This window comes from Delphinus delphis, chromosome 8 (assembly GCF_949987515.2).
Source record: "Delphinus delphis chromosome 8, mDelDel1.2, whole genome shotgun sequence".
Classification (NCBI taxonomy): Eukaryota; Metazoa; Chordata; class Mammalia; order Artiodactyla; family Delphinidae; genus Delphinus; species Delphinus delphis.
The window spans coordinates 57,053,172-57,075,283 of NC_082690.1; the positions used below are offsets into that span (position 1 = coordinate 57,053,172).

Genomic DNA, 22,112 nt, shown 5'->3' on the forward strand with positions numbered 1-22,112 from the left:
TTATTGCTCTTTTGAGGCAAATCTCTTTTCTCTCTAGGTAATTTTAATATTTTCATTTTATCTCTTTGGTTTTCAGCTGTTTTACTATAATTCCCCTAAGTATGTTTGCTTTGAACATATTTTGTGTTGTATTTAATGCTTCTTGAACTTATAGCTTGATGTCTTTTGTCAAATTTGAACTCTGTCATTATCTCTTAAAATGTTACAATTACCCTGTGTGCTCTCTTCTCCCTCTCTGTGACTCCAATTATATGTATATTAGACTTTTTATTGTGTCCTACATATGTCTAGCACTTTTTGATAAATCCATCTCTTTTGTACTTGTGCCTGGTCAGGTATTTTCTCCTGGGCTATCTTCCAGTTCACAAACCCATTTTTTAGATATGTACAATCTGCTGTTAAGTCTTTTATCTTTTTCCTGGTTGTCTCTCTGACAAATCTTTAAGCATTTCATTTGGTGACTAGCGGCAACAGATATTACATGAATATTTGCAGAGTATATGATACTTACCTCACAAAAGCAAATTAAATTTGAATGAGTCAATTTTGCTATCAACAGCAATTTTGACTACACTCTATTTTAAAGAAATGGAGCACTTTACAAAGGATATACAAAAATCACCACAATCTAGGTCACATTTTATATTTTTAATACAGTCGATGCTTCATACTGCCTTAATGTTAAAAGAATATTTTAAAAGGATACTTACTCTCTCTCCTTTTCAGTCAACTTGTCATTAATATTATCTTTGATTGTTGATCTCGATCCCTTATGAATTATAGGATATCTGAGGGGCACTTGTAGGAAAAAGGAAATCATTGATACTAAATGTGCAGTGTAACCAAGGGCAACAGCAATGCTTCCATCATCTTTTGCTGTAAATTCAAAAACAGAGAAATAGAAAATAACTATTTACCTTATAAATGTACCTATGAGATCATAATAAATCAATTTCAAGAGAGATTTTATAAGAAATAATTGATAAAATATTATTCACCTATCTAAATTATATGAATTTTATAGAAATCTAAACACATTAATAAGATTTGAAATTTCATCTACTACATTTAAAACTATTCCCCAATAATTAATGTGATGAGATTAAAATTTGATATATAATCTTAAGAGTTCTTACTGCATTCAAATCTCCATTACTCTCTTTCCCAGCATTTTTAAGGGCAAAAATAATACCTGAGTCTATTATACAATGCAAAAATTAGTTTCAGAGGTTTAAACATTACATCTATATTAACATTATACATTTTACTCGTTAACAACTTTATAAGCAAAACAGCTGTACTGTTGTACAACGTTATTAATTCCAAGGTGAAGTGAAACAGCACAGTGCATCCTTATGGGGTATGTTCTCAATATTCATAAGGACAGCATTGTTTAAGTCTGTGAAGTTTGAGATAGGATAAGGAGAAAAAAATGTTTTAAATAGTAAAAGGTCAAAAACCACATTGTTCATATATATTCTATTTATGCAATTTTTGTGTGGAAGCAACTGTTGGAAAAAATACATGTCTCCTACAGTCAAACATAAGTATGTATCTTTTAAGAAGTCACAGATTTTTAACTCAACATCTAGATTTCTGCTACTGCCTACCAAGCGACAAATAATCATTCAGGTACCCAGAACTGAGGGTAATACAATAAAAAGTTTTAAGCTTGCCCCAGGGGTAAGGAAAAAGTAACTGCTTGGTATACAATATTCTTAAAATACTTTAAAAAGTTCTCTCTCTCTCTCTCTCTCTCTCTCTCTCACACACACACACACATACACACATTTAACACATATCTGGAACACATCTGGCTAGAGAAAGGCTGAAATGATTGAGATGACTTTGGCTTGAGTATTTCCTGATTTTTAAGAGTACCTTTAACTTCAATTATTAGTAATATTTTCCACATTCTTCTTTTTTATATTTAAACTTGGTTATCTAAGCACTACCTTCCTACTGTAGGACCCCTACTATAGCCGTATACTACTCAGTGCATTCTCCACCCTTGACTACCAAAGCAGATTCCTTGATCATACTGTAAAAATAGGTAACTTTTATTGTACACTTTTTTTTTCTGCCAGGAATTGACCATGATGCTTTATTTCTGATAGTCATTCATTCATCAACAATTAATAAACTGGGCACGTTTTATATGCTATTTCATTCAATTTATAGATGAAGAAATAAGGTTCAAAGAAGTTAAGGAACCTCTCCAAACTAAGATAGCTAGTATGTGGGTTGACCTGACACGGATGCCTCTGTCTTTAAGCACTCTACCATACTGTCGCAGGACTTTACTGTGGAATGTAACAATTTTTAACTTTGGAGCCTAGAACACACCAAGCATATAACACACGTGTATTATCTTAGTTTCTTCACACTTTTCTAGTAAGGGCAAAGAACACATAAAAACTCCTTGGTAACATGTTCTCTCAAATCAAACTGATGAAAAAAAAATCAAACAGCATTCCTTTCAACTGACTACTGGGCATGCCCTAACTGACGAGAATCCTATTTTTAGAGACCATGTGCTCTTGGCCCAGACTCACAGTACTATAATACTTTCCTACTGTTGAAATATGTATATCAGACTACCTTAGAGACTGAAATTACATTACATTGTAAATGCATTACATTATAATTTAATCATCATATATAATATTAGAGCCAGGAGAAACCTTAGAAATCACTGCATCTGATGCTATCAACTTAGAAATGAGAAAAATAAGATTCACGTAGCATAAGTGACTTGGTCAAAGCCATATAAGTAAAAACTATGAGTGACGGAGTGGGAGAGAGAATTCTATCTACACCCCAGCCCCCCAAATATTTATCCCTGGAAGCACAGCTGGGATGGTGAGTTCCATCAGATGTTGCTGAATCCTGCCTCCTGCTTTCTCTAAAGAATAGGGCTTATCAAATTTAAAATATTTCTATCAGTAAAAGGACTTGGTCTTTCAGAACCTTCTTTTGAGGGGAGAGGAAGAAAAAGAGAACTTACAGTAAGTAAGCTCTTACAGTAAGAACTGTAAGAACTTACAGTAAGTAAGCTTACTGTACAGTAAGTACTTACAGTAAGTAAGCTTTTCCTTTCGTATGTGACCTGACAGAAAAAGATTTGAAAACTTCCAAAAATCAGAATGCCTCTCAGTTAGCCTGCCCAAAATAGGTCAAGTGCAAACTATAGTTTAAAAAATCTATCCAAAGCTAAACACTCAAGCATCTCCAGTTTTCCGTATTACTAAAAGGGTAATACTAAAGAATTAAGTTTGCCTATTTCGAGGACTACATCCACATATATATTAAAAGAACGGAAACTGGTCTTCTAACACCATCTCCTTCCAATAATCAAAACAATTTTGTGGGTTTCCCTGATGGCGCAGTAGTTAAGAATCTGCCTGCCAATGCAGGGGACACGGGTTTGAGCCCTGGTCCGGGAAGATGTCACATGCTGCGGAGCAACTAAGCCCGTGCGCCACAACTACTGAAGCCTGTGCACCTAGAGCCTGTGCAGCTTAAAGAAGAGAAGCTACCGCAATGAGAAGCCTGCACACTGCAACGAAGAGCAGCTCCCACTCGCCGCAACTAGAGAAAGCCTGCATGCAGCAACGAAGACCCAAAGCAGCCAAAAATAAATAAATAAAATTAATTAGTTAAAAACAAAACAGGGCTTCCCTGGTGGCAGAGTGGTTGAGAGTCCGCCTGCCGATGCAGGGGACACGGGTTCGTGCCCCGGTCCGGGAAGATCCCACATGCCGTGGAGCGGCTGGGCCCGTGAGCCATGGCTGCTGAGCCTGAGCGTCCAGAGCCTGTGCTCCGCAATGGGAGAGGCCACAACAGTGAGAGGCCCGCGTACCGCAAAAAAAACAAAAACAAAAACAACAACAACAAAAAAAAACAATTTTGATTAAATTTAAACATAAAAGGGCATCTCTAAGAGAATCTTATATATGTACATCAAAAACCAAAAAGAAATAGCAAAAACGGAAAACTGGGTAATACTGGAAATCAGTTTTGATTCTAGTTGTTCACACTCACCATTGTTTCCACCACAAGACTCCCCACTCCACCCATTAAAAACCCTAGGTTGTTTCCTATTCCAGGCCATAGTGCTCTGTCACAGCCTCACAGTTAAACACTGTGGTGTTGGATTTCCAATATTGAAGTTTTATATTAAAAAGCATTTTAAAAGGACCACGGGTAAGGCATTACAGGGCCCAAGGGTATTCCAATACCCTCAAAAGGAAAACCACCTCCTGGTAGGGAAGTCACTTTCATCACCCCAAGACCACTGTACCTCCAGTGGGAAAATGTGAGCTCATGTGGTTAATTATGGCTATTGCTGGCCACGAAACCTCAGATGTCACATTCTGTTGCCAATCACTTTAGCTAAAAAAACCAAAAGGTTTAAGGTTTCCAGCATTCCAAGATCTAAAAGGCTTTTTACCTGCCAAAGCCAAAACCTGGCTCTCTGGGGTGTGCTTTTCCAGTAAGCATTAATGACGCCCCTAACACCTAATGCAGAGCAGAGGCTTGTATTCCTTATGCTGCTCTGGGGGTTAGAAAGGTCACAGATGATAGGTCTGTTGGTGAAAAGAAGTTAGAGGGGGAGTGGGAGGGTTCAGGGAGGAACAGGAATAAACTGTAGACTCAGGTAAGTGAAAAAGCCCTTATTAAAACAATGTTTTAAGGGGCTTACAAACAACAAAATTCTGCAGTTTCCTCATAATAAATATTTCTGGTTTTTTGGGCCTCTCACTGTTGTGGCCTCTCCCACTGCGGAGCACAGGCTTCGGACGCGCAGTCTCAGTGGCCACGGCTCACGGGCCCAGCCGCTCCACGGCATGTGGGATCTTCCCGGACCGGGGCACGAACCCGTGTCCCCTGCATTGGCAGGCGGACTCTCAACCACTGCGCCACCAGGGAAGCCCTGGTTTGTTTTTTAAATGTAGGTATCTACTCGGGGCTGCAGTAATTTTTATAATTAAATCTTTTATGTAATTGTTATGATAATAGATTCCACAAACCCACAATGGCCATGACAACATTATAAATTCATTCAAATGTCCCTCTGACTTATATGTTGGACAAACTATTAATATTCAAATGCATCCAAGTACAATAAGTGATCTAAAAGCTCTTACCATCCTGCCTTCCCAATCACTGAGGCAGCTGATTTGGTAAGGAACCATGCACCCACTGATCCAGACAGGACAAAATATTTAAGACTCTAATCATTGCCACAGCATGTATGGAATCATTCCATGTTCTCAATGAGACACTGTTTGACATATGGACTCTCCTTTCCAAGAAATCATGCCTGTATGAAGGGATACAGACACAGAAGGAAATCTGGGTCTCATTACCACGAAAGGCTCTCATGTTATGGATTACTTAAAAACACACACAAACAGTTTTCTTTTTTTTTTTTATTTTTGGATGAGAAATGTCTCAGTCAATGGAACTCAAATGAATACCCTTCACTGGACAATTTTCTCCCGTTGTGTCCCAGTCTCTCTGGAATACTCTAACTGAAACTTACCCAGTTAGAAGAGGAGAAGAGCACAATAAGTGTTGGGTCACTATGGAGGAGTTTCCCAAACAGTATCAAGCCATACAATGTAAAGTCTATCCCAGCAAAATCTCATGAATATAACAGAATAACCGGTTTAGAGTTCTCTCACTAGAGTCTTACTAAGAATGCAGCTGCTACAGAACACTGAAAGTTGTCAGAAGTCTGGAAGAGGTTATTATTCAAAACAAGGAAGAAAACTGCATCATGACAGGAATAATATGGACCTTAAAAATCAGGCCGACCAGGGATGATTTTAGCTCTGCCACTGGCTAGTATGAGTCTTCGGAAAAATTAACTAATCTCTCTGAGCTGCAATTTTCTTGTCTTTAAAAAAAAAAGTTGAGTATAACTCTTTCCCTCACAGAAGGAATTAATTCTCACAGTGGTGAGAATTAAATAAACAAGACAGCATCATGTATGATGTTCCATGTTACCATATTTCTACTCACCGAACCTAAAATGTCCCATCCTTCTTTCAAAAGGGGAATACTATTTCATCTTTTAAAATACCTCAGGTATCATCTTCTCTATAAAGATTTTCCTGATTCCCTCCTGACAGACCTGATTATTCCCACTCTCTGAGTCCCATGTACCTGGTATAAACTTCTAAGTGCCTCGTTAACCTCAAGTGGACTGAAGTTTCATGGAGGTGGGATCAATGCCTTGGTCCCCTTTGTATACTCCCAGCACCTGACACCGTAAATGACACACACAAGGCACTCAGTAAATTTAGTACCTGGAAGTGCCTTACAGAATGCCAACGTAAGATTTTAAAGTCCAATACTACCATATGTGCTGCTTAAAATTTCTGATTCCTAGGAGTCATGGGTAGTAAACAGGGCCTTAGAGTAGAATTAAATATTTATTTCATTTTATCTCCCATTTCATTGTTTTAGCAGTAAAAACTGCGCTTGAAAGCTAAACTAACTTTTTTAAGGGAAGAAGGAATGTATTCAGCTTGTTGGGCATACTAAGTATAGATAGCAAACAAAAGCTAGGAAAAACTAGGAAATAAATCACCTCCAGAAAACAAAAATAGAATCAAGAAACATCCCAGAACGAATTAAGGTGATACTCCAATACCGATAGCCCTGCTTCTCTTGTTGCCGCCTCTCAGATCATTCTGTATTTAGCAGCCAGAGTGACTTTTAAAAAACATAAATCAACTCATATCATCCCCCTTCTTGAAGCCCTTCAGGGGTTTCCCACTCCACTGAGAATAAAATAGAAACTCCTTCCAGTGGCCTCAAGGCCCTGGCTGACTCTCTTACCTCTTCTGATGGAACTCTTCCCTTTTCTCACTATGCTCCAGCTACACAGGGCTGCTCTGGTCTTTTCTGTCCTTCCTTCCTTCCTCTCTCTTGCAACTAATTCCAGTTACATTTATTGAGTGCCTTCTATATGAAAAGCCCTTTCAAATGCAATCTCAGTCAATCATCACAATGAACTTAAGATGTAAATATTACCTCATTTTACAGGTGAAGAAATTAAGCTCTGAGAGATTACATGATCTGCCCAAAATACAGGTATCTTCTCCCATGCCCCTCACCCTGAATTTTTTCAGATATATCAAGCCCATTCCTCCATATCCTCCATCATGACCGCTCCCTCTTCTAAGAATGCTCCTCCCCCAGCTGTAGTGTAGTTGGTTCCTTTCAGCCTTCAGATTTTGGGTTAAATGTTCCTCCTCAGACAGGTCTTCTCTGACTGCTTTATCTACAGTAGGTTCCCCTATTCTCTAAGATAGTGTATTCCTTTATTAAACACTTTTTAAATACTTATTTTCTTGTTTATTGCCTGTCTCCCTCAATAGGTTGTACGCTCCATGAAAGAAGAGAATATATTTGCTTTTTCCATCATTATATCCTCAAAACACAGCACAGTGTCTGGCATTCAGGTGCTCAACTGATATTTTTTTCAATAAATGAATATTCTGTATCCCTGCAACCTGACACAGGGCTCAAGGTACTTAATAGGTTTATTAAATAAGCGAAGGAATGAAAGAATGGGGGAAAAGATGTGTCATGAGCTTCAAGACACGATAACATAAAAGTAACACCTAAAATTAACACCAAAGCACATCTGTATGACTTACAGAGATTAGAGGGAACACTGTACAGTGGAAACCAGACAAATCCCAGCAAGATCATTGCTTAGCTTTTGTGGTCTCATGCAAGTCACTAAATAGCTCATTTACACATTGTAAAATGAGATTATACCACCTTCCTTATAAGGCAAAATGTCTTGCCCTTAAATAAAATCTTAACAATCATGTAAAACAGGTAGTACATGAACTAATGTGCTCATACTATCAATTAGAAAATCAACTCAAAGCTTAGATGACTTGTTCCAAAATAGATGGTTTCTAGAAGGGGAACCAGGACTCAAACATAGGTCTTCCCATTCCTGTTTTAATCACTCTTCCTTTTTTTTTTAATTTATTTTTTATTGAAGTATAGTTGAATTACAATGTTGTATTAATTATTGCTATATAGCAAAGTGACTCAGTTATACATATATTTACATTCTTTTTCATATTCTTTTCCATTATGGTTTATCACAGGATACTGAATATAGTTCCCTGTGCTATACAGTAGGAACTTGTTGTTTGTCCATTCTATATATACCAGTTTGCATCTGCTAATCCCAAAATCCCACTCCTCTCCCCCTTGGCAACCACCAGTCTATTCTCTGTGTCCCTGATTCTGTATCTGTTTCATAGCTAGGTTCATTTGTATCACTCTTCTTATGTCCCAACTACTTGTAAGTCTTGTTGTAAAGGACAAAGGAGGTAATATATTAAAACAGTCTTAAATGTTAAAGGACCACAAATAACAACATTTTCTTTATAGGGAAATGGAAGAAAGTCCCAATCAGAACTAGTAATGCTTTCTTCTTGAATAACTTATTCCCAAATAGATTAATGTGCTAGCTTTGGGAATAATCTACACAACTACTTAACAGTCCTCAAAGCATTGTTTATACTAGGAGAAAAGAACCCACTTTGCTAACAATAAAAGTAATCTTTCTAACCAATATGCCAAATAAAATAAGTTCTTTTCTCTGGCATACTGGTAAAGGGATTAGGAAAAATATTTTTAAATATAGCAATTACTATGAATCATATCTATAACATCTTTAATGTAAATTTATTTTAGTTAAAAGAGGACAGAAATGACAGTATAACAAGTTTAACCTACGGGGGTGGGAATGTCACAAAATTAAATTTTCAAATACATTTTACATCAGCAGAAATATGGTTTTCTAAATAGAACAAATTAATGTTTATTGCTTTGCTCCCAACACAAATTTTTCATGAAAAATCAAACCAAAAGGACAGGGATATTATTAGTATTCTTGAGAATCCTGCTGTCTGATTTTCTTAAAGCTCATTCAAAAAGTATTTTCTTTTAACTTTCAAATAGAAAGTTCAACAATTTTTTTGTTTTTTCATGACTAGACCAAATATCCTCTTAAGTCTTCCATCAGGGAATCTGACTCTATATACTTACAATTGGAAAGGGACAGAAGGTCCAGAAACCCTTCTGGATAAAGTGCCAGGCAACCAACATTTCAAGCTATCTCTCTTTTTCCCTGCAACATACCCATACATTATACCAAATCTTTAGAAGTATAAGACATAAAATACCTTGGAAGTCCTCAGAATTAGGCAACTTGACACCACATACAAAGTAATCCTTATGCTCATTCTGTAAATACAACCAAAGAATGAAATTAATTTTGTTTATGTATAAAGCAAAGAAGTTCTAAATCTAAAAAATTTACGTCAGTATTAATTCAAAGACAATACTGCCATAGACTCAAATTATTAACCAAACTGTTGAAGCTGAATGATGAGTACATGATGATTTATTATACTGTTCTGTACATTGATATACACTTCAAATTCTCTATACTATAAGCATTTAAAACATCATATCTAAGCAAAAAACCGTGTCAAATTTTAATCGTAAAACTATCGTTTGACCAATTCATAGCTATAAATGAAAATTTTTAAGTAGAATTAACAAGATTCTGTGAGCAACCTAAAATCCTATTAGGTTTCCTCTCAGAAAATTAGTCTTTTAAGTCTCTCTTCATTAAAAAGAAAACAAAACCACCAAATCTAGCAGATTTAGTTCTCTAAAAAAAATCCTAACCAGTTACATTTGTATTTACTCTAAGAAACCAGATTCAGAAACTTAATATCCTGACAGTTACCTCAAGAATATCTTAGGTAATACTAATAAATATAAATTAATTAGCCATTATATTTTTAAAGCAATGCACGTGTATCTGCATCTATGTGTCAGATATGGTGAAAGCTGATAATTTGGTTGAGTGAAAAGGTCCTAAAGAAACCAGAAATAATTCGGCATTCTTTCAGATGAAGATGAGTGCACCCCACCACCAAACTGATAGAAAAAAAATCAAATGGTGGAACCTAATGCCAACTAATTCCAAATCTACTTTTTAAATAAATATTAGCTTCTGAATGAATCATGACAGAGCGTATGATTAAGACTAGAGCAATGAGTTTTTGCTTTGAGAGAAAATTTCAAACAGAAATCATCTTAAAAAAAATTTTTTTTTTCCCTAGAAAATTTGAAACTTACCAAATCAATAGGGTAAATGTAGGAAAGCTCAGATAGTAATTGCCTGCAACGAATTGTCAACTGGGCATTAGTCTTCAGAAAGAGTTCTCTAATGAGGGAAAAAAAGCACATTTGTTAAAAAAAACATGCTTGCATGCTTTCTCACAGTTATTTCCACCTAACTGATGCAGAGAAAGATTAATGGTCTGTACTGGGCCACAGAAGTAGAAGCAAGAATAATAGCTAACGTGAGTCATGACCTATCACTAAATACTATCAATCAAGCTAACTATAGAGGCCTATTTTATGTGTCCAGCACCATGCTAAGAGATGTGAAACGTACAAAATCACTGGCTGGGCACCTACTACTACATGCCAGGAGCTTCACAAATGGCTTTAATTACTACAACAACTTACTCGGTTGATATTACTATACCCATTGTACAAACAAGAAAACAAGATTTAGAGAGGCTCAGTAAGCTGACCAAGGTCTCATTTAACCTGAGGCCAATTTGTTTTTAGGAAATATCCATATGGTATTTCCTCAAAGAAGTATTCTATTTTCATTTACAACTACAGATGTTATAACTACCTCAAAAAATAACCTGCTGCCATATTACAAAAATAACAGAATAAAAAAAGGACAAAGCAAAAAGCTGTGGCATGAGATGATGTAGCTCTTCTTGAACTATTTAAGAAACATGACCAACAGCTAAAATACCCGTAGAGCATATTACCTGCTCAGCTGTGTCAACAATTAAAAAGGAGGTAATTTAGGAGAAACAGTAGGTCAAAGTGGAATCTAAAGTAGTACAATGCAAAGAGCACTGAAGACTTAAAGGGATTTAGTCCTGCTTTCCTAGTGAAATGGACAGAGTAACCTCCAGAGCTTTGCTTTCCTATCTGCAAACTGAGAGGATTAGATGATCTCCAAGGTTCTTTTCAGGTTTCTCAATTGCTAAGGTTTCTTAAAGAAAAATGCAGGATGGGATGACTTTCTAGGAAAAGTGAGTGAAGATGAGGAAAAGATCAGAGGTGGTAACAAGTTAAGCATGTGCTGGAAAAAATACCGGGAAAAACTATTAGCATTTGTTAAATGAATGTCACGGAGCGACTGCAATTAGCTACAGCTGTATGGGGCCATTTTATTGAAGGTTATTTGACAGTGAGGCAAAACAATCACCATTGGTTCTTAAGAAGAGAAAAAATTATGGTAAAATAGTATTTTAGGAGGGCTTCCCTGGTGGCGCAGTGGTTGAGAGTCCGCCTGCCAATGCAGGGGACACAGGTTCGTGACCCGGTCCGGGAAGATCCCACATGCCGCGGAGCGGCTAGGCCCGTGAGCCATGGCCACTGAGCCTGTGCGTCCGGGGCCTGTGCTCCGCAACGGGAGAGGCCACAACAGTGAGAGGCCTGCGCACCGCAAAAAAAAAAAAAAAAAAAAAAGTATTTTAGGAGAAGTCTGCTAGCAACATGGAGGATGAACTGAAAACTGGAGAGACTGATGTTAGAGAGAGAACCTGGGAGCTGTTGAGGTCAGCCAAGAGAGCTAACAGCAGTCTGAAGGAGTTACTGAAGAAAAACTGTAAGCTGCACTAAAGGTAGAAGACAGGAAGAGGAGGAGATTCAAACATTAAGTCACAGTGCTGTGGCCCTGAAATCTAGAACAGTGTCCATGCTTCCGATTCTGACTACATACTAGGAGGTCTCATAACCGACTCTAGCACAGTAGGTGTTGAACAAGTGAAAGTGGCATTGAACATATTAACTGGTACTAATACCGGCAGCTTTAAAAATACTCCTTTTCCAAATCCTCTCTTCAAAGTAAACTCGACACTCATAACAACCATTCTCAGTGTTCCATTTACCTTTTCGCAGTACACTCCTTCCTCAACTCATTTAGGGATTCCTTCTGGAGTTGAAGCTTGAGGTGCTCAGCCGAAAATGCACTTCCTAGAGAGAGACGAAAGGAGACAATTCCAGATGGAACACTGCAGACAGGACTGCCCAGTCACAACCAAACAGGCAGAGCCCAGTCCCCTGACTGTGAGAGGGAAATAAAAAAAGTTAAAAGGTAAAATGGGTTGGGGTTGGAGGACTTCTGGGGGGATTAATGAGAATAAACTTCCTATTGCTTCCTTTTTTTGTTGTTGTTGTTGCTTCCATTTTTATACAGCTTCTAGCAGGAGTCAAAGAGTAAGAGTCTAGGATTCTCTGCCTACAGATTTCTGGGTCACTGACGAAGAAACCCGGATGCAATTTTCAAAATTCAGACTTCATTTTTTAAAAAACTGGCTATGGACTCTGGGTGTTAAGGATGATTCACTAAAGGTTCATCAATTGTAACAAATGTACCACTTTGGTGGGGGAAGCTTTGCACAGGTGGGCGGTTGGGAGTATATGGGGAATCTGTACCTTCTGTTCAATTTTGCTATGAACCTAAAACTGCACTAAAAAGTAAAGCTTAATTTTTTCTAAAAAGGTGGTTAATTTGTTTTTAACTGCAAATGCTATATAACATTACTGAAAGTATAAAAAGTAGAGCAGGAAAAATTACCCGCATATTGACTACTACAATATAGTTCATCAATATTAAGTTTTTTATGAAGTTTCATCTTATTCATATACATAAGTAGTTTTAGTTACAATCACAGTGTGCAGGAAAGGTGTATTCTGATTTTTCCAAATTATGTCTCAAGCATTTTTACATGTTGACAGATAGTCTGAGTTACAATGTTTAATGGCTTGTAAAATTTAACTCCATAGATGTGAATTAAAAGAATATTACACATTTTAACTGATACCCCAATACCTCAATTCCACTACAGGATTGCTTTAGCATTGCAATGATTAATATTTGTGTATAAGTCTGGTCTTTTGTATTTATATCAACTTTGGAACTTCCATTTTCATTCATGTGATCATAAAATCCTTTTACATCTTCCTACTCTAAGAAAATGAGCCTGTCTCAGGAAATTCCAAAGGTCCTGAAACACAGAAAAACAGTCTTAGATCCTGACATACTAAGTTCTAGATATTAAAAAGAAGCTTAGGGACTTCCCTGGTGGCATGGTGGTTAAGAATCCGCCTGCCAATGCAGGGGACACGGGTTCAATCCCTGGTCTGGGAAGACCCCACATGCTGCGGAGCAATTAAGCCCGTGTGCCACAACTACTGAGCCTGTGCTCTAGAACCCGTGAGCCACAACTACTGAAGCCCGTGTGCCTATAGCCTGTGCTCTGCAACAAGAGAAACCACCGCAATAAGCCCGCTCACAGCAACTAGAGAAAGCCGGCATGCAGCAATGAAGACCCAACGCAGCCAAAAAAAAGAAAAAAAAAAAGAAGCTTAGTTTCATGAACTGTGATCTAACAGGAAAAGGTGCCCTAAACTCTTCCGCACATCTAGGGAGGAACAAGAAGTAGGTTAATTGATCAAAATACAGTTTGGACCTTAGAACTAAATTCACCAACCTAAGTAATTTTATCAACATATGTCTAAGCACCCTGCTCTTCTCTCTCAACTGTATTTAAATGACCAGTAAGTTGTTAACTCTGCTCCCCAAACAGAACTTAATCAAGGAATACCACTTATCTTCTTTAGCCCCAATATAATTCCTCACAAGATTTCCATATTGATAATAGATAGCATTGAGATAATCCCTCAATGATTTCAGAAGACACTTGGGTGGACAACCTCTACCCCTCACCCAATGCACTTTTACCAGAAAGCACATGAATTCTTCCACCACTATACAAATTTGCAATGTTATTCTTCATCCCAGATAAAAGGCTGCCTCAATTCTAGTGAAATCACAAATGGGCCAAGACAGATCTGGGTCTCAAAATGCAAATGTATGCACCCTCTTTAGCTTTGAATGTCTTTAGAACATATCACATGACCAAAAAGAAAACAAAAACAAAAACCCTTGCAAAACAAAGAAGGGAAACAAAATTTAAAAATACACAGCCAGCTAACAGATGGGGTAAAAAGTTAACAATAGGTAAATCTGGGTGAAGAATGTAAGTGTTCTCTGTACTCTTATTCTTGCAATTTTTCTATAAGTCCAAAATAATTTCCAAATAAAAAGTAAAAGAGTAGATCCAAACCCAGAAAAAGGTCTCGTGAAAGGCTATGGTTTTCCCACAGGCTTTAACAGAACTAAGGCTTTAGAACACAGACTGGCAACATCTCTCCAACACATATCAGGTTCATTTTTCCGTTAAAAGGTAATACGCCTCATTGGTCACCGGGTGGTCTCTGGAACAAAACTGAGTGAGGCTGGTTTAATTAGGCTCAGGTAGAGAAGAACGAAGTATTTCAAGATACCTCAGAAAACTCAACCTAAGTTCCAAAAGTCACTTCATAGGAAGTAGTAACATTGAGGCAATGATGTGCTCAAGCTCTTTACATGTTGTTCAAGTTATATATTACCAGCCTGAATACTGCATGATTGGTGTTGTGTCCTCCTAAGGATATTACATATAGAAGCAATGATATCCATCTTTAAGACCATGGATATATCCTGCTTCTCATCTAAATTTCTCACTGTTGTGGCCTCTCGCACTGCGGAGCACAGGCTCCACAGATTTAGCATTGATTGGTGTCTTCTGCTTGAATCAATTTTTACTACTATGGTTGCAAAATAATATTCCAACTCCAGTACTTCCTCCATACTTATCAGTCAGCATTCAGCATTCTTCTCTAAGCAAGAGCCCTTCCTTCTCCATTAGCTATCTATTATCAGTATGGAATCATGAATTCTCTTTTATTTTTCAAAGATTTATAATTCATTACTGGATTTAATTATTTTGGTGCTCAAGTGGTCCCAGATTTGACCAGCCTTCAGCCTTCTTCCAGTGCCCTTCTGACATACTACGATCATGTTATTCAAAATATTACCTTATTTACTTTAATTGCTGCAGGATCTGTAGTGATATCCCCTCTCTCATTCCTGATACTGGTAATTCACGCTTTCTCTCTTTTTACTCAGTCAGTCTGGCTAGAGGATTATCAATTTTATTGACCTTTTCAAAGGACACCTTTTAGTTTCATTGACATTCTCTACTCTCTTTTTGTTTTCAATTTGACTGATTTCTGTCCTCGATTATATCCTTCCTTCTGCCTGATTTGGGTTTAATTTGCTCTTCTTTTCTAGTTAAGGTATAAGCTTAGGTTATTGAATGAAGGCCTTTCTTCTTTTCTAGTATAAGCATCAAATGATACAAATTTCCTCTAAGCATGCATCCCTTAAAATGTTGATATATTTTCATTTTCATTCACATCAAAATATTTTCCAATTTTCCTTGTTATTTCTTCTTTGACCCATGGTATGTATATGTGTGTGTGTGTGTTTGTTGTACAATTTCAAAATATTAAGAGTTTTCCAGATATCTTTCAGTCAGTGATTTCTAGCTATTTCTGTTTTGGTGAGAGACAATACTTTGCATCATTTTGATTATTTTGCATTTATTTGTTTTATGACACCAAATATGGCCTAACTAAATATTCCATATGTACTTGAAAAAATGTATATTCTGCTGGTATTCTACTGTTAATTAGGTCAAGTTAGTTGATTATGTTAATGTCTTCTCTCCTTACTGATTTTCTCTCTACTTGTTCTATAAATTACTGAGATATTAGTGTTACGGTTACCAACTATAATTGTGCATTTAGCCATTTCTCCTTTCAGTTCCATCAGTTTTTGATTTATATATATATATATATATACACACACAAACACACACACACACATATATATATGTTTGGTTGTTATATTCATACATATTTAGAATTGTTACATCTTTTCATGAATTTGCCTCTTCACCATAATGTAATATCCCTCTTTACTGCAGGTAATATTCATTGTTCTGAAGTCTACCTTGCCTGATATTACTAGAGCCACTTTGGCCTTCTTTTGGTTGGTATTTGCATAGTGCATTTTTTCCATTCTTTTACCTTTAATCCATCTATAACTTTAAATTAGAAGTGTGTTTCTTGTAGATAGGCTTTACTTGGGTCTTTTTTTTTATCTTTATAAAATCTGAACAATCTCTTTTTTAACTGAGGTATTTAGAACATTTACACTTAATATAATCATTGATACATTTAGATTAAGAACTACCATCTTGGGCTTCCCTGGTGGCGCAGTGGTTGAGAGTCTGCCTGCCGATGCAGGGGACACAGGTTCATGCCCTGGTCTGGGAGAATCCCACATGCCACGGAGCGGCTGGGCCTGTGAGCCATGGCCGCTGAGCCTGCGCGTCCGGAGCCTGTGCTCCGCAGTGGGAGAGGCCACAACAGTGAGAGGCCCGTGCACCGCAACAAAACTACTATTTTGTTAGCTGTTTTCTCAATGTTCCGTTACATTTATTCTTTGTTTCTTTATCCCTCTTTTTCTATGCTTTTGGATTTTTTTTTATGACTTCCTCTTTCTTCACTATCAGCTCATTCTTAACTCCCTCTAAAATTTTTAGTGGTTGCCCCAGAGTTTACAATATATAACTTAAATTAATAACAGTTTACCTTCAAATAAAATTATACCACCTCATGCAAAGTATAAAATCCTGACAACAGTACACTCCCAACTCTTCCCTTCCCCACTCGTAAAATACTTCATAAATTTTACTTTATGCATGTTATAAACTCTAAAACATTATTTTTGCATTAAAAAATCAACAGTCTTTAGAGCAATTAAAAATAAGAAAAAAATTTCTTTATAATATCTTCCTTTCAACCATTTCTGGAGCTCTCAATTTTTGTGTGTAGAGCTAAGTTTCTGTATGGTATCATGTTTCTCCTGCTGAAGAATTTCCTTTATTATTTCTTAAAGTATAAGACAGCTGATAATGAAATAACTTAGTTTTATGTGAAAGAGTCTCTTTGCACTTCAGTTTGGGTAATTTCTATTGACCTATCTTCAAGTTCAATGATTCTTTCCTCAGTTGTGTTGAATCTACCAATGTGTCTGTCAAAGGCATTCTTCAGCTCATTACTGTGTTTTTGGTTTACAGTCTATCCATTAGACTGTTTCTTACAGTTTCCACCACCTCTCAGCTGAAATTTGCCATCTGTTCTTGTATGTTATCCACCTTTCCACAAAATTCTGAAGCATATTAACCATAGTTATTTTAAATACTCTCTCTGACAGTCCCAACATCTAAGTCATCTCTGAAGTCTTTTTCTGTTAATTTCTTCTCCTGTCAACCTTTTGTTGTTGGTGGTGGTGTTGGTAATGGTAGTGATGGTTTTTTGTCTTGTTTTGGTTTTGCTTTTTTTTTTTGGTCTCAAAAATTTTGATTTAATACTGAACATCATTTGCAGGGCAACAGAGAAAGAAAAAGGCATGCTTATTCTTCTGTTAATTTGAAGGAATGAGTCAATACAATCAAACCGGGCTGGATTTGGGTTCCGTTGCTGCCATGATTACCTTCAGTGCATCACATCCTTCAAATTGCCTCTAATTTTTCCCTTTTCGGGGGTGGTGGTGGCATTGGTGGTAATGGTGAAGATGGTCTGACAGAGGTGTTTTCTCAATGACACTATACTATTCCCAGATTTAGGTATTCCCTGTGAACCAGCACCTAAGTAAGGGTGTCTCACCATGCTCTTGCCTCTCCGCCTACAGTGACTTGTTATTCTGTGCTTTCTAGCCTGGCTGGGGAGGAAGGGAGGGAGTTCCTCTGTTGTCCTGGTAAACCAGGACATACTCTGTGTCCTGGGCTTTCTCAGTGATACTTTCCCTCCCCTAGGGATTGGTTGCCTTGAAATCTTAGTACTTGGATAGATTCAAGAAAAGTTATAATTTTGTACATTATCCAGTTTTCTCTTGTTGTTAGTGTGGAAGTGATGCTCCTTCCACCTTTCTACATCCCAGAGGCTGGAAGTCAAATCTGAGGATATTAATTTAAGTTTTTTTAAAGCTCTTCTCTGTGCTTTGTATTTTCTGTTTCTTTTAGGTCAGCTATTCTGTTTGTTCAACCTGGTCTAATTCATAGTGTTTTCCTCAAATATCTGATGACGCTTGGTTTTCCCTTTAAATCCATGAATAAGTGATTAGATTGGTTAGCATAGGTAATAATGCAGGTTTCCTTTGAAGCTATAAAGATTTATTTACATAAAAGGCTTCACCCCTGAATGGCAGCTCAGCGTAAGTGGGCAGTTCTTGCTGACAATTAGCGTTCCTTCAAGGTATATATGCTGGGAGAAGGCAGTACCTTTACTTTAAATCACTATCAAGTAAGGAGAAGTTTACTTTGGGATTATGTTACTTTAGGGTATTTCACTCTTGAGTAGAGCTGCCTTTCATGTCTTCCCTCTGGGTTGGTTGTAAAATTCCTCAGTCAGGCTTTGCTCTACATTTCTATGCCAAAATCTCATACCACGGAACCTAACCAGGTCAGGAATCCATTATGTTTAGAAAGCATTTGGAGCAAATGTTATAGGAAGTTACCCCAAATTCACAAAGGAAAGAAAATGGGCCAGTAGGCCCAGTTACCCTAAATATTGCTCCATCATTCCTGATTTCCATACCTGGGAATTGCAAGTTGAGGTATCTGAGAGCTCTACCAGAAACTCCCACTGCAGCCTTTTCCACTGTATTCCAGGTTGCAGTTTTCCTCTGCTCTAGTTTATTCATCAATACAATTCTATCTACTTTGTGTCTTTGAGAACTATGTCAAAAATCTTTGCTATTCCAATGGCATCCTCTTGTATTTTCACCATCACCAAGGACTTATTTTTTATGCATGTATCTTTATCATCATATCAATGAGTCATTGAGAGGGAGAGAAAGCAAATACATGGCTTGGTTTACCATACTTCGAAACTGCTTTCTGAAACCCTTGGCCCTATCCATGATACACCATGGCCCCCCTCTGTTCAGCAAGAACTCAAGTCAGACACTTTAATTTTAATAACCAAATGTCAATGCTGTCTCCTATAAATTGAATAGCTGAAGAATATGAATCTTGTTTCAATCAACTAAACAAAACACAGACTCTTTAGGCTCCCTCTCACCGAGAGTTTGGTCTCAGACTGGCCAGTGGCCAGCTCCTGTCAAAATTACAGTTAAAACCAATAAATTGTCATTCTTCTGAGCTTTCTACATCAAGGCAGATGACCAGAAAGCAATATACTTCGACTATTTTAGTTTTTCTCCCCACAGAAATGCCTTTTCTGTACTATGATTTATGATGCTCCCGTTCTCAAGGGTTAATAGATATTTCTTGCTGTAACTTTTGCAAAAATTTGCAATTGACTGTATTTCATTATGATATCTAATATCTAGCACATAAGAAACTGCATGCTAAATTCCTCTTGGAATTTGGTGCCAAGAGAAGATTTTTTTCTCCCTAAAGAACTGATATACTTCCTTGTAACAGGCAAAGGGAAGCACTGATACCTTTCATAACTCTACACAATTGGCTTGACAGCTAAGAAGGTCAGAGTTAATTTAATGCTTAAAAACAATAGGCAGATCCTATGGGAGGAAGTGTACTATACTGGAAAGCCCATGGACTTAGGAATCAGAAAGATCTGGGTTAAATTTTACTTTCACAACTCTAAACAAGTGTTAAGTTCCCTGAACTTCATTTTCCTCATCTGTAAAATGGGGATAATTTCACTTTTACTGAATATTTGCATTTTCTCAACCTGCTCCCATGAAGGTCCAAGTAGAGAGAGAAAAGTACACAACCAGCCTGATTGATTTTACCTTAAAAATAACAACCACAAAGCACAAATAGGCACCACATCCAATAATCCTATTACAATTTCCTCCTTAGTCTGCTTTCTCATTCTTGGAGATGACTACTCCATACATTCCCCCAATCCTTAAACCTCCTCTAAGTCCAATATATTAATTACCTTACCTCATAAACCTTGAAATAATAGAAGGATTTCTTCATAATCCTACCTACAACCTAATATGAAACTCGGCAGCCTCCATGCCATTTGCCTAGCCTTCTCATCCTGTTCAATGGATAAGGCAAATATCTTCGCTTACACTTTGAATTCCTTCTTCTCCAACCTCATGTCATGCTGCTACTCTCTTCCTTACAAATTATGTTCCAGCTACAGTGGCGTCCTTTCTATCCTACAATACAGGCACTTCCTATGTCCAAGCCTTTTCACGTGCTGTTCCCATTGTTGTTACCCCAGCAATTCTTATCTTGCAAGACTGAGCTCCTCAAACCATCCTTTTCTGAGCAATCTTTGTAAAAATGGTCTCCCATAGTTAACTTCTATCACCACAGCTTGTTTCTAGTCCTTCTCACAATCTGACATTTACTTTATTTGTTGGTTTCTTGTTTACTATCTTACCCATTAGGTAATTATCCAAAATTGGAAGTCTTGATTCTTCCCCTTTCTCCCTTTCCCCCAACATCTGCTTCTCCTCCAATATTTGTTCTGATGAATGGTTAATTATCTGGCCAGTTGTCCAAACCAGAAATTGGAAACTATCTAAATCTTTCCCTCTCCTTCTCTCCTCCAATCCACTAAACCATTAACAGTAGAGTCCATCATTAAATACCTCTTGAATCCACACACTCCCTCCTCCCTTTACATTTCCAAACTGTTTAGATTTTAATTATGTACCGCTTAGATTACTATAACTTGTCATGACAATTCTCTATGCTTAACTCTTCAAAGAGAATTTTCTAAAACATACGTCTAATCTCCTATATTATAGTCATCAACACAGTTGTATCTACTTTTTGTCTTTGAGAAATTTGCTTAAGTTATTTCAATAGATCTCCAAACTTTATGACATAACTTCCTTTATGATTAGGTTGTTATTTACCTCTCTAGCCTCTCCTGGGGACCTTTACTCAAAGGTTAGCTGAGGCTTTACTGGAATTACCTGAAATTCTCTACTCTACTTCCATGCCTCTGTATAGCTGTTCCCTCTACCTGGAAAGTCTCACCTTCCCTCCATAGCTATCTACTACATATTCTCCTAGACTCAGCTCAAGTGTCACCTCCTTTACATGGTGTTCTGATTTTCAGATGCTCATCTTCTGTGTTCCTATGGTACTCTCCATGTGTTTCTGTCATATAACCATCACATCTGTCATTCTGTTTCTAACATCTTACACAATGCCTGGTTCCTTCTGTCTGCTCCATAAATGAATAAATGAACTGACAAAGGCACGCGTATACATACACACATCAATGCCCTTCCCACATCCTTTACATGCCTTACGATCTCCTTTTACTTCTGTGTTAAAACATCTAATTGTAAATGTATTTTTTGTAAATGCTACTTCCAATGCTTTTGGGAAATAAGCAGAGAAAAAATGATGACAAACCAAAATAAAATTCTGTCCGGTGGCTTATTTCTACACATCTATACTTTCCATGGCAAGTATAGAGGGAGAGGGGGAGATTAAAATATGACAGTTTGACTTTCTTACAATCCAATTAAGATATTACTGAAATAAATTGTTACAAATATATGGAAAATGAATCATTCTGAAAAGAAAATCTGAGGTTTACTTAGAAACCACCTTTGCCTGCCCCACCACCAAGTTGTCTGTCTGTCTTTTACTGCCTTTCACAAGCTGCATACAGGCCAACAACTGAAAGTAAAGAAACTTTAATAAATCCCAGGGGAAAATTATCCTTAGGTCCCCAAAATTTTGAAAGGCAGATATTAATTTTGAAGGAAATTTGTTTAGGAATTCCTGTCAGATGGCTCCAGGAAAATCAGAGCATGTATACAGACGAATAAAATTTAAATTTGCCGTCATTTGTAATAAATATATCTTGAATTGTAAGGTCTGTGAGAACTAATTTTTCAACTTGTGACCTTAGAACCTATGAGGAGAAAATTGTTACACAATGCTTAATAATGTCTTTGTAAGTTCAAATAGAAATCTATAACCTTTTGATAGAAGCGAAAGCACCAATTTAAATATATTGTGTGATCCTTC

General features: G+C 37.2%; 1 protein-coding gene across 1 annotated transcript in view; it reads right to left on the bottom strand.

Moving 5' to 3' along the window:
• The window catches only part of UVRAG (UV radiation resistance associated), a 363,917-nt gene that overhangs the window by 128,277 nt on the left and 213,528 nt on the right, over window positions 1–22,112 (bottom strand). Inside the window, 4 exon segments of the mRNA XM_060018254.1 lie at window positions 711–876; window positions 9,231–9,291; window positions 10,198–10,285; window positions 12,045–12,129. Coding sequence (XP_059874237.1) covers window positions 711–876; window positions 9,231–9,291; window positions 10,198–10,285; window positions 12,045–12,129 — 400 coding nt within the window.